This window comes from Nipponia nippon, unplaced genomic scaffold, assembly GCF_047370975.1.
Source record: "Nipponia nippon isolate SJK-2023a ecotype South Korea unplaced genomic scaffold, ASM4737097v1 scaffold_3, whole genome shotgun sequence".
NCBI lineage: Eukaryota > Metazoa > Chordata > Aves > Pelecaniformes > Threskiornithidae > Nipponia > Nipponia nippon.
The window spans coordinates 52,706,645-52,719,967 of NW_028262347.1; the positions used below are offsets into that span (position 1 = coordinate 52,706,645).

The window sequence follows — 13,323 nt, forward strand, 5'->3', positions numbered from 1 at the left end:
ATTGTATATTTTTGAAAACAGTAAGTCACCTGGAGAACAAGCTTATAAGAGCTATGATTTTTACTTGGAGGCTTCACCAAAATGTTAGAACAGTGAAAAATCATTGTAGGACAGGAACTAGTCTGCTTGGGGGTGGGAAGGGAGGGAGAGGGCGTGTGGTGGGTGTTAATAGCAGAAGGAGAGATGTAATTAGGAAAACTTTGGAGTTACCAAACTGACCTTTTCCTAAACTCCCAAAATTTGAAAAGCTACTGATTAAAAAGATGGATTTAATTTACAATAGCTCTTTTTACTGTGAATCTGACAGAGGTGGACACCAAAAGGTAATGTCTTTCAAGTCTTCACCTATTACTACCTTCAGTGTGTGTCAGAAGTCAGATTAATCTAGATGGTTTGAATTACAGGCTATTGCTATTTTATTCTTTCACATCTGGGAAAAGTGGAAGATATTTTCTATGTAAAATGATATGCACACAGCAGGAACATATTATCCCTGTATTTTCACAGGGATATGTTAGACTCTGCTGTTTAATAGTACTTAGTAGTACAGCTGTTGTAAGTTAATTGTCAGCTAAAACCAAAGAAACAGATTGTTCCACAGACTGTAACTCTAAGTGACAGTACTAGTTATGCACACAAATTGCCATTAGATGTATATAAATAAATATAGTCACATGTTAATCCTTTGTAATTGGAAGGAGCAGAGGTTTTCTGTATGTTAAAAATCAGAAATATAGCAAGTAGAGCCAAGCCCTAAGGCTGGTGTAGCAGGTCGTCCTCCAGGGAAGTTTGATAGGAGCCACTGAGCTGACCGAAGGGGTGTTCCTTCAGCGTGGTGGTGTAGGTGTGCTATCGCTTGCGTTATGGCTCTGTGCCCAGAAGTAATAGCTGGGATATTCAGTATCGTCCATATTCGGTATGTGCCTCCTGCTTTGCCGTCTTCTGTGCTTACGTTGTTATGGAGGACGGCAGTGGAAGGGATGTGATCAAGATGGTGAAAACTTGGGAGTTCTTACCTCTTCAGGAACTGGAGAGCTGAACTGTGCTGGGTCAGTTTTGTACTATGTAAATCCACTAAAATGAGTGAACTCACACTATGTTAGAAAAGGCGTAGTTTAAGGTAGTTAAGACCAAGCATGGGTGCTGTGTTAAATAACATTCTACTTTTAACAAACCAGTAACTAGCAATTCTGTGAGCAGCTGCAGCCGTTGTAGATGATGGCCATGTCAAGATGCATTGCAAGCTTGTCCTCCCAAGGTGAGAGGCAGCTGTAGAGGCTGCAGCCAGCGCGTTTGGCAGCCTGCCTCCCGACCACGCTCGGTCTTAAACCATGCTGGGGTGGGAGCCAGGTGAGAGGGGTGAACCTGTTGTTAAGAGAGTTGGTCTTGTGTTTACCAGTCTGTGAATAGAAAGTATTACTAGATGCTGGTAAACAGAACTGGAATCCGGGGCGATACTGAGGACGACTTTAAACTCGTCTTAAAAACTGGGTGTGACTCAAAAGTACAGCTGCTGCACAGCCGGGAGCAGGCCGCTGCCGGGAGCGGGCTGCCGCCACACGGGGAAGGTGCCTGTAGAGCAGGAGCTGGGGCGCGTCGGCGGTTTGACATTGCCCGGGGCTGTAACAGCTGCCGGAAGGCTGCGGGAGGCACCCGGAGACGGGCGGCAAGAGGGGTGAGAAGCCCTAGGCACCGGGCTTGGCGCGGTGACGCACCACCTGGCTGCCCAGAAAGAAACGCCTCCCCGCCGCCGGGCCCCAAGCCAGAAGTCGCCGCCTCTCTCCGGCCTGTCGCTGCTGAGGCGCCAGCCTGACCTCGGCGAGGGTGAGGGCAGCCGGCGGCCGGACCGGGAGCCGAGGGGCAGCCGTGGGACGCTGACAGCGCGCTCGCACCGGCCCCCTCCTCAGGGGCTCCGCTCGCCGAGCCCCCGCCCGGGGCGCGGCCCGGCCCCGGGGACGGGTGGTGACCGCCCCTCCCCCAGCGCGAGGGCGCGGTGCGCAGGCGCGGGGGCAGGGCGTTGGCTCGTGGTGCGCGCGCGCGTGGTAGTGCCGGTTGGCAGCGCGCCTCCGCCAATCGCCCTGTAGCTTCTTGGGCCGTGGCTCCGCCCCTTGCGTCGGCGAAGGACAAAGTGACGGAGCGGGGCCCGCGGTCAGCCTCTGCGCCGAGCTGCCGCCCGAGCAGCGGGTCCGCGCGCTGCCGCCATCTTAGGAGGTGAGTCGGGGCGGCGCAGGGCGGGGGACCGGCCGCTCGCCCCGGAGCGAAGGGGCCGCCTCGCGGGTGTGGGGCCATCACGGCCGGGCCCGCGCGGGCCTCTCCGTCCCACGCCGCTCTGCTCTTCTCGCCCGCCCCAGGTCGCCATGTTCTCGTCCATCGCGCCGCTCGCCCGGCTCAACCCCTTCTACGCGCCGCACTTCCAGCTGGTCCAGGACGGGGTGAGGAAGCGCGCGGAGCCGGCGGGGGCGCCTACCACGCGGCGGAGCTTGGCGGCCGCGTCCGCCGCTGAAGGTGAGAGCGGGATGGGGGGGGGGGGGGGGCGGCGGAGGCGAGGCCGGTGGGCGGTGGAGGCGCTGGTGCCCGCGCTGCCTCCGCTGGCGCGGGCCGGTGCAACGTCGGGGTGGCGGAGGGAGGGTGGGGGCTCGGCCGGGCCGGGGAGGAGCCGGCGCCGGGCCTAGGCCCCCGCTTGGAGGACGAGGAAGGGCACGGGCGGGGGAGGCGCTGGCAGCCTCTTCCGCTCCCCGTGCGGTGTGTGCTGAGCGGCAGCAAGGAGCCGGTGTTAGCGGGAAAGGGCACGGGAAGGTTCTGGTTCAGCGTAATTACAGAGGCCCCCCCCGATGGAGTCTTGTGGATAAGAGCCTGCTTTTTCTGGCTCTGCGGGGCCTGCAGCCTCGGGGACTAAGGCTGTAGGGCCGTAGTTATTTCTTCCGTGGTGAAGAGCAGCATGTGAATCTGGATGGATTTGAAAGAAGATATCTCCCATCTTTTCGTCTCTTTTTTTTTTTTCCCCCCCACCCCCCTCCTGTTCATTCACAGCTGGGCATCTGAACATCCAGACACATTAGTGGTGCCTGCAGCTGGTTTTTTTTTTTGGTTTTTTTTTTTTCTTCTTTGTAGTTGTGGGGCATACACCAGATAGGTCTGCTGTCTAAGGTGCAGTGATGCATTTTAGATTTAAGTGCAACTGCTTTCCTGTAATTTTTCTCATCACTGTCATGACTTCCAAAGGTCAGACCTTGATGATACTCCTAATAGTGGAGGTAGATGTTAAAATCCTAATTCTTTTAAGCTGTCTATAACTTAAAAGCACCTTTCTGTCTGTATTTAAAAAAATGAAGCGCTTTCAGTAAGATACATCTACTGAAGTATGTTAGTGCTCTTGCATGAACATTTATGTAATATGTGAAAGAAAGACAGGATTAGTTTTTAAAATCCAGTGTTGGATTTTATTAAGTTTTCAAGAAAGTACTTCTGGTTTTCAGTGTAGTAAAGTAAGCTTGTTGCTAGCTAACTAAAGCCCTGAATCACTCTTTGGTATGCTAAATATGTTCAGTAGGTGCACTTATTCTTAAAAGCATTATGTTAAATCTTCATCCTGTTTGTAGGCAGATGCTGTCAAATGGGACCAGAGTTTCTTAGTCTTTGTAGTTTCTTCTGCTGTGTTCATTATGTCACATACCAGTTGGTTCCCTGGCCTTTGTGTTGGGAGAGTAATACGTTGCAGAAGATATCTGAGCTTATGCAAGGTCACACAAAGTCAGTACAAAGCACAAGGCCTTTTGGGTTCAGCTCAGGGCATCAGCCATAACACAGCTCAGAGGCAAAGTGTTTTATGATCAGCTCATGGAATTTGTCCTTGTTAACGTGTCAGATCAGAAGGAAAGAAATAAAATAGTTCTGTCTTAACGGAGTAGGTGTGTTTTTTGTGCTGTGCATTTATATTTGAGTAGCTTCAGGGTGTCAGGGTCTAGGTATGTTAGAATAACTTTCTTGCCCTCTGTACTCCATGTTTAGCCAGTTCTCTTCTCAGGTAACAGTTTTTAGGAAATTCAACTCTACTTCCGAAATAGAAAGTCTGGGATTTACTATGGCTTTTTTTCCTAATACTGCTATATGACTACGAACTTAAGTACCCATAAAGAGCTCAAGCCTAATTGATACTGGCTTGCTTTTCTTAACTACTGTTTTTGAACACCTAGCCGACAGGTCAGTCTGAATACCATTGTAATAAAGCAGACACATAAAGCTCTACTTTTCTGTGGCTTCTACAAATGTCTGTCTCTGTCAGTTGAGGAGTATGACTTCTAACAGTAAGTTGTTGTGAAAAAGGGAGTGTGAACAAATGCTTCTGGTATCTGGGCAGCATGGTAACTACTGCAGTACTGTTGTGCTGCAGGCCAAAGATGCAGCGAGACAGAGCTGCCCCACTGTAGACTCAAAAGTCTGTTCTCTGATTACACCTGCATAGAAAGCCTTGTTTGTGTTTGTTTAACCAGTCATTCTGGCAAGTTGTAAACAATATTACTGCGGTCTGCAAGCCTGCTAGCATAACCAAGCTATTTTAGAGGCATGTGTAAGTCCCAGACCAGCGTATTTACAGTCTTGAGCAGTATCTCAATTAAAAAAATTCTCATAGGTTATGCATTATTCTGACTGTTAACTGATTCCTCGCTTTAAGTGTAGGCTTAATACAGTGTATTTGTTATTTTAGAATAAAGAAAAAAAATGACATTTTTATTGTCTTGGTGATGAATTTTGAAGAGTAAGGTGAGAAATGTGAATGTAAAATGCACTGTAAAATCTGGAACATTTGGGGGAAGAAATTCCCTTACAATAGTGAAGTTATGAGCTGGATAAGCCTGCTAGTGCTAACTGGTGCTCTGTAGATGCTGTTGAAATTAAATGTGATCTGAAAGATTCTGTAACAACCTTGTTTATGAGCATCGAATGCGATGATTGATTTAATAAAATTCTGCAATTTCATTAAACAAGCTGTATAAATCTGAGTTCTGTATTTGAAAGAAAATTAAAAAAAAAATCTGTATAAAGAAATCTAAAAAATTCCTGAATATATATGTATACACATAAAGAAGAATCCAACACTGATCTCGTAGATCTGTGTGATCTCTACTTAAATACAGAAGTTGCACTATCACAGAATATTTAACCAAAGAAGTTGTGTCTCCAGAATGCTAGAGAAACACTCTTCTTGCTTAATTAATTCCTCAATATAGGAAAATGTTGGATGTTGCAACTTTGAGTCATAATTTCTACTAGCAGCTTCTGGGAATCATATTCTATGTTTTCAGTGTGGTGTGACCTAAAACTTGAGTGTTTCTTCCATTGCTTTTCTTAAAGGAGCAAACTTGATTCGGAAGGCCTAGAATCAAATCTTGTCAGTCCAAAAGGTATTAATTTAAAGCAAGGGAATGATTTTTGAGTATAACACTACAGTTGAATAATACAGCGTGGGAGATTATTTCAACTTAATACTTTTGAGAAAGTAGCACTCAGTCAATTGTATTTCTGTTCTGATCTTTGTTACCATTTATGATTGATCCTATGTATGTAATTTTTTTTTCAATTAACTAGAATACAGCTGTGCATATGGCTCAGGCAGATTCTTTATGCTCTGTGGCCTTGGTGGGATTATTAGCTGTGGAACAACGCATACAGCACTGGTTCCTCTAGACCTGGTTAAATGCAGAATGCAGGTTGGTTCTGCATGTTGGTATGTGGTGACATTTGACAAAGCATGTCTAGTGTGGTATAATTAATCTACTAATGAATTGGAGGCATAAACTATCCCCTGGACATCATTGTCCAACAGTGCATGGAGTTTATGTAAAAGCATGGTGTGTCTTTATTTTTTGCTGCAGAATACAGTTGCGAATATGGCTCGCTCAAGTTTTATGCTCTCTGTGGCGTTGGTGGGGTCCTAAGTTGTGGCTTGACACACACTGCTGTTGTACCTCTGGATTTAGTGAAATGTCGTATGCAGGTTCGTATTAACTTAAACATTTCTTAAACTTTTTCTCTATGTAGCTAGCCTATTAAGAGTTTATAGTAGGGATGCAGTCTTTTCTGGAAGACAGGAAGTGAGTAAATTTGAATGCTACTTGATCAATTCTACTGCCGTGAGACTCACAAAATACCACTTTCAAGAGAAGCAGAGGCATTTAGGATAATCTGGATGAATTATTTTTGACTACGTTTAAGGCACGTTTGACTGACTATATTTGCTAAAAGGCACCCACCACAATGTTACTCTTTGCTGTCTGGTAGGCTATCTAGCACTCTTTGTGTCCTTTTGTAAGAAGGAAATACATCTTTGGTGTTTTCAAGATCTACGGTTTTTAGCCTGGAGTGACGTGCATGTATAATGTGAGCCATTAACATTGTGGATATCACTGCATGGCTTATGTATTGGATACTTTCTAATGATGCCACTTGAATAGAATGGGTAAAACTTGAAATGGTCTTGGTAAGGCCATCAGTGCTTGTGGCTAGTCTCCTTGAAGTGGTTCTTGATTGAACTGAAAGGAGTGTCGTTACATTGCACTTAATTTGCAATACCAGCTTCCGCATTAAAATTATCTAGTGAACAGCCACGGGTAAAAACGTACTCATGGATGTATTCAGGCAAATCTGTGCCTCAAGAATTAAGCAAATTAAAGCACACTTCTAAATTTCTGGAAATACAGGAGTTAATGACTTCCCGGTTGCATACGCTGATGCTGATTATAAAAGTGGTGATTTCGTAATGATAGAACTCCTGAAGTTAGGAGGAAACTATGAATTAGTCAGACCTACTGGTCAGACTAGGAGTACTACATGTGATACTCTTTAAAATTGTGTTCTGGAAGGCCTTTATTTAGTATTCTTTACAAGAGAGGCTTTTTCACATACTTGAGAACGCCTGAAATTCTGGTCTCAAACTAGTAATTCTGTAACACATCGGACAAACACAGGGTGCATCAAATGAGGGCAACGTGCTGCTTTCTACAAAATTTGCATTGAGACCAGGCTAACTGTGTAGGAATTCCCTATTTCTACTGGTAGGGAATAGCAGTATCTGAGTATGTGTTTTATTTCCGAACGTGTAGCTTAAGTGCACTCTTCTGTTGTTAAGGATTTCAAGATTGGTAGCTTGACTACCCATGCCTAAGTTGAGTTTCCTGAGAAGGAGGAGATTGGTCGTGGGTAAAGAGGATGTAGTATCCCAAACAGTTCTTAATCTAACTGCAAATTGGGTTAATGGACACAAGGCCTGAGAGCTTTACAGTGCTGCGTATGCAACTGGGAGCAAGGCCTCAGACTTCCCAGGCTTCAGCTGCTTGGTAGGTATGTTTGGCTTGGGCTACCAGTCCTGGGCTTCTTATGTAGTAAGGGTGGTGATACTTCCCCTTCCTTCTCTAGCACTAAGAGGAAAGTGCAAGAGGAGGGTTCCATGTGGATTCCAGGTGCGACCTTGTAGAACCTGTCAGCATTTATCTCTTTACGGATCTAGTACAGAGCATGTTACTAATCCTTCCTAGGTTCTCCAGGAAGAAACCTGTTGCCTGCCCTCTCATGTCTTTTTAAGAAGAGGTCACCTTTTATGTAGATAATTAAACGTGGTTCTGACATGAATATAGTCTCATTTTACAGTGCCTGATTTAAATATCCAATTTTCTGAAATTCTGAATATTTTAAAATTGACATGTTTAGGTGAACTAGTTCTCAAGTAGGTTGTTGCCAGACCGCAAGACAAAATATCAGTCAGTGCAGTTTGGCATGCATGTCCCATAGCTCTTTCTGAAAGCTTTGGTTGACTTCTAATTTGATATCTTTCTTCTTATCCCTCTGAGGAAATGTTGGATGATGTCAAATATGAAAAGTAACAGTGTGATGTGACTTTAAAATTTGTCAGAATGACCTGTTTAAGAATTTCTGTTAAATGGTTTCCTTTCACATGAAACAAAATTATTCAAGTTTGCCTTTTTTTAATTTCTGGCAAGTTATTAATGAAATCTCACTCTAAGTTCTGTGTGCAGAAAATATTTTGTATGTAGCCTTTACTGTGAAGTCAGAGGACAAGCGTAGAAGTTCTTGAGTACTCTTTGATCTCCTTTGCTCCATCTGCCTTAGTCTGACTGTGTGGAGGGATCAAACTAACGGTGGACGAATAACCTTTTCTGATTAAGAATCAAGTGTATCATCAGGTTTGGTTTGTGATGACACTTGGTTGTATGTAGGTGCAACGTGTAGAGCGGATGAGATTGCTGACAGAGGCTGTCAAATTTTTAAAGAATCTGGAATAGTGATTTCAGTAAATCTTTTTGATAGATAAAGTTGTATTGTTGATTTGGAGAACAAATGTAAAGCAAAATTCAGACAGTTTGGTGGTTCCCGAGTATTGAGGAACATACTGGCTGTTAAAATAAGAGAATTTGAGACTAGCAAGTGACTATTACAGTTACATTAGTGTAACCTTGTAGTGAGTACATTGTGTGTGTCCAGGGAACCTTAGGAAGCCAGCTGTATGAGGAATTTAAGAATATTGTATTTCAGATGGGGGTGTGAGAAAGGAAATAGTAAGCTATGTCAAGCAATTAACTGCCTATTCTGTTTAGGTTGATCCACAAAAATACAAGAGTATCTTCAATGGATTTTCAGTGACAGTCAAAGAAGATGGTGTTCGTGGCTTGGCTAAAGGATGGGCTCCAACCTTTATTGGCTATTCCATGCAGGGGCTTTGTAAATTTGGTTTCTATGAAGTTTTCAAAATCCTATATGGCAACATGCTGGGAGAGGTAAGCCTTAAGTGGTTTACACGAGGCTACATGCCTGCAACATAATGGTATTAGTAACGCAGGGTAATCACAAAAGCACAATTCATTAATAAAAATGTATGTTTAAATTCACTTCAGGAAAATGCATATTTGTGGCGTACTTCGCTATATTTAGCTGCATCTGCCAGTGCGGAGTTTTTTGCTGACATTGCTCTGGCTCCAATGGAAGCTGCTAAAGTTCGTATTCAGACACAGCCTGGATATGCTAACACTCTGCGGCAGGCTGTACCTAAAATGTTTGGAGAAGAAGGCATCTGGGCGTAAGTATCTCTTGATTTTTATTTTAATTTTTATTCAGGTTCTTGATGTGAGTATTTTTTCCTAATGAAAGACTGTTGTTAAAACTAATAGTGGCTTTAGCTTTTAATACTCTTTGGTCTTTGTACTTTAAGATAACAACTTAACATACTTTAAGGAATCTGTGCTGAACTGGCTGTTAATTCCACATGCTCCTTAGATCCATCTTTGTGAGTATCTTTGTACTGAGTTCTGCTGGATAACTTCAGTTTCTAGCAGTTCCAGTCAGAGATATTCAGCAACTTTTTGGTTGTACAGTCAAAGATGCTTGAGTCATTGGCATGTAAGAGTAATACAACTGCATGTTAGCTTTCTGTTCTGATAGAAGTGGCTGTAAACGTACAAGTCATTTATCACTATCAGGATTTGGCTGGTATGCAGACATGTGCCTTGCTGCACTTGTAGTATCAGTACTACATTACTGCCACGCGTTGTAATCTGAAAAGTGACTACAAAAACAGTTGTGCAGCATAGGGATCAGGTAAATTCTAGTTTGTGTTGCTGTTTTAAGTTAGTACTTGGGAACTAATAAAACCTAAATTTCTGTTCTGAAGGTATTGAGACAGTTAAGTCTTACAGTGTCGGTATTTAGAAGTTGTATTACTGATAGCAATAATAAGCTAATGTTTTTTCAAGTTAGAAAGGTTCCTTAAATACTGGAGAAAATGAAACTGAGTTTGTCTGTTCTCTGGTTAAGTTTCTATAAAGGTGTTGCTCCACTATGGATGAGGCAGATTCCATACACAATGATGAAATTTGCCTGCTTTGAACGTACTGTTGAAGCTCTCTACAAGTACGTCGTTCCCAAGCCACGAAGTGAATGTACAAAAGCAGAACAGCTGGTAGTCACATTTATTGCAGGCTATATTGGTAAGGAATCTTTAAGTCCTATACTTCATTAATGGACTACCACAACTCTAGAAGCCTTTTCAGAATATCAAATAGATGTACCTAGAATGGGAGAATTTACTTGTAACTTTAAAATGTGCGGGGGGGGGGAAACTATTCAATCTGTAAGTGGACAGTGGGTCTGTAGGACAATACTCTTAATTGTTCCTATGTATTACCAATGTTAATGTCCAAGTTTAGAAACTGCAGCTGATTTAAGTGAAAAAACTTGCATCTTTGCTAGGCTGGGGAAGGTTGAAGGAAGGAGAGAGAAGTCTGGATGGAAGGGGGATTTTCAATATCCAGACATTCAGAAGGAGTTTTAGTAGAAGAGGTGCTGCAAGAGCAGAACCCAGGTGTTTTCTAATATTCACGTCATATTATTAGTATGTACCTGCTGTCCTTTTAGGATACCAGGAGGCTTGGGGTAGGTTCCGTGCAATTTATTAGAAGGTGTGGTTTCAGTTGTTCTTGTACTTAGTGTACACAGTAATGGTACAGCTAAAACGCCACCAAACTAATGTCAAATTATCCTTTCAGCTGGAGTGTTCTGTGCAATTGTTTCCCATCCTGCTGACTCCGTGGTGTCTGTGTTGAACAAAGAAAAGGGCAGTTCTGCTTCACAGGTTCTTATGAGGCTTGGATTCAAAGGTACATCCTTACTTTTATGTATTTTGGATCAAGTGTTTGTGGTGTTTTGAGGAGGATTTCTTTTTTTCCTGGCTTTTGCGCTACTCATGCTTTATGTTTTGCTCTGCAGGTGTATGGAAAGGTCTGTTTGCTCGTATCATTATGATTGGTACCCTGACTGCACTACAGTGGTTCATCTATGATTCTGTGAAGGTTTATTTCAGACTCCCTCGTCCACCTCCACCTGAAATGCCAGAATCTCTGAAGAAGAAGCTTGGTCTAACTGAATAGACAACTCATGGACTGACTATGCTGGCTGTCCCAGTGATGAGTTTCATGAAACTTTTATATATTTGACTATGTAGAAAACAAACTCTATATGATTTCATTATTGGCTGTGTCCTCATCCCGCATGAGGGTTTAAATTCTACTGCTGTCATTGCCTGAAATAAATGAGAAACAGAGTGCTTAGTGTCTGTTTACTAGTTTACTACTGCATATGTAAGCTTCATTTCACAGCAGCAAATACCTCAAATACTTCCTTTCCCCCTCCCCCCCGCCCCCCATTAACCTATTCTACACTTTAGGAACTAGAGAATTATGAAACAATTGTAACAAAAATAGACTTTCACTGTTTCCAGAGAAGTGCCAAGAACCTATCCTTGCAGAACTGCAGTTCTATGCACTTTGAGTCCACTGTTTTATTTGCCTATAATAAGCTGTTACTGTAGAATAGCTGAACTCTTGAATGGCTGAGGTGAGACTGCAGTTTGATAGGGCATCCTAGTGATAATATAGGTGTTCTCCATGGAGATAAAAGGAACCTTATGCATAATAGAGCCATTTCTGCTTCGGGGTGGTCATCCCAACATAATTAACTTATGCTTACTTGACTGATTTCTGCTTCTGTTGGCTTTGAACTGCACCAAAGAACTCAGTCCTTTTGGTTGTACTGTGGAATTAAACAGTAGCTGCTACCTTAACAAAAGAAAAGCTGATCTTAATAAAGATTCTCAAAGATACCCGACCACTAAAAGCTTACTACAGCTTTAGAGTAAAATAAAAATGGCTTGCTTCTTGTAGAGTTTGACGAACTTGCCAGTTTTTCTTTACATTTGGTACTTCTGTAGTTTGATATTTTTTTAATTTTTTTTTTTTCAGAATTAGTATAACTAATGCTGAGTTTTGGTTGAACCATGCACTTATGCAGTGCAAGAAGCCATACCAATTTTTTTGGACCTTACTTGATGTGAAGAAATCTAGGCTCCTAGGTGTGCAAGAGGAGACAGTCGTGCAATGTTTTGTTAAGGCAATGAATTTGGTTTTTTTCCAGTCTTTTACAGAAAGGCAAGCATGCTGCCTTCTGCGTTTTGCCTGTTCAAGAACCCACAGTTGATAATCACATTGAGAAAAATCCAGAAAATGCCTAGTAGTATATAAAGGGTTCACTGTATCCAGTACTACTTTGTTCAATCAGTAAAGCTGGAGCTTAAGTGTCTTTTGTGTAGAACTGGATATGCTGCCTTTCAGCATCTGAGCTAATGAGATTGAACTTAGCTTGGCGTTCATGTATGTTGTGCTGCTCCTTCCTCTTTACTTGTGTCCTTCATAGTCAAAAAGGACAATTAAAGCAGGTGCCATGGGAGTAGCATAAATATACTGACCACTGCATCTTACTGGAGTCTGATGTTCCTGCTACCATTTTACGTAGCACTGAGCTTCTCACCCCCTGGGAAAATCCTCCAACTTCCAAGATTTTGGATGGTTAAGCTAAACAAGCAAGCTGAGCCTTACTTTGAATGGCTGCCTTTCAAAATGTGGAGTAAAATCTAAAACTGCTCTATTTCCCTGTCACCATGACACCAAACACACTCTTAGAGCGGTTGGTGTCAGCTGCATTATACAACAAAGTCAAATTCTGTAAGTCTAAATAAAACATTTGTACAAGTACTTTGGTGTTGAATTAAATATATTTCATGATGTAAGTATTTACATCTTGTTGCGCCATCATGAGTGGGAAGCTTTGAAATTATTTAACGAATCATTAAATGCTCCTAAGAGCTTCCTTTGAGAAGAGCATTAACTATGACTTGATCTTGCATCAAGACCGTTGATGTTAAATCAGCTTTTGAAGTTAACTTTTGTACGTGGTTCAGCTTGTTAGAAAAAGCAGTATCGCTTTTGTGTACTGAATATCATAGCTTCTTTAAAAGGTGTATTTTAACTCAGTAGACTTTTGTTTGCTAATCCTGGGAAAGTGAAGCACTTTTGTCAACTTTTAAAGGCTGGCAGAAGAGTGAGGAAACTCAGCTCATACAGTGAGACTACAGGTAGTCTGATTGTCAAGTAATCCAGTGATAAGCTAAATTTCTCAAGACTCTTGGCATTCTATGTGTGGAGCAAAATCACACCATTTTTGTCTAGAATTGGGTCACCTTTGTGCAGCTGTTTTAAACGTGTGCAGTAAGTAATAAAAGAATCTTAAATCCATTTTCTTACTGCTCAAGGGTAGACCTGACACTGTCTTAGGTCTGAGATAAGACTACAAGGGGCAGCTAGCTGTTCTTTTGTAACTGAGAAAGGGAAAATGTACTTAGTGCTATTTCCAGTGTTGTGTTTTGGTGGAAAACCCGAGAGGGGGAGAGAATTGCCTGGCAGCTGCTGACGCTTCATTGACGTT

At 42.7% G+C, this 13,323-nt stretch overlaps 1 protein-coding gene and 1 non-coding gene across 3 annotated transcripts; both read left to right on the forward strand.

Annotated features, from left to right (window-relative positions):
* Positions 1 to 1,890: 1,890 nt before the first annotated feature.
* Positions 1,891 to 11,108, forward strand: SLC25A3 (solute carrier family 25 member 3). 2 transcript variants are annotated; one of them, XM_087766837.1, is made up of 8 exons: positions 1,891 to 2,211; positions 2,352 to 2,505; positions 5,587 to 5,708; positions 8,610 to 8,789; positions 8,907 to 9,088; positions 9,823 to 9,995; positions 10,554 to 10,664; positions 10,774 to 11,108. In XM_087766837.1, exons 2-8 carry the CDS (start codon positions 2,358 to 2,360, stop codon positions 10,932 to 10,934), a joined length of 1,077 nt encoding a protein of 358 aa, XP_087622963.1. In that variant the 5' UTR covers positions 1,891 to 2,211; positions 2,352 to 2,357; the 3' UTR covers positions 10,935 to 11,108. The 2 variants fall into 2 exon arrangements, with proteins under 2 accessions (XP_087622963.1, XP_087622962.1); XM_087766836.1 differs by lacking the exon at positions 5,587 to 5,708 and adding an exon at positions 5,874 to 5,995 and having other exon boundaries at positions 1,960 to 2,211.
* LOC148054601 (small nucleolar RNA SNORA53) lies at positions 9,272 to 9,511 on the forward strand. The gene has a single exon (XR_015707139.1). It is a non-coding gene; the product is annotated as a small nucleolar RNA SNORA53 (small nucleolar RNA).
* Positions 11,109 to 13,323: the final 2,215 nt, after the last annotated feature.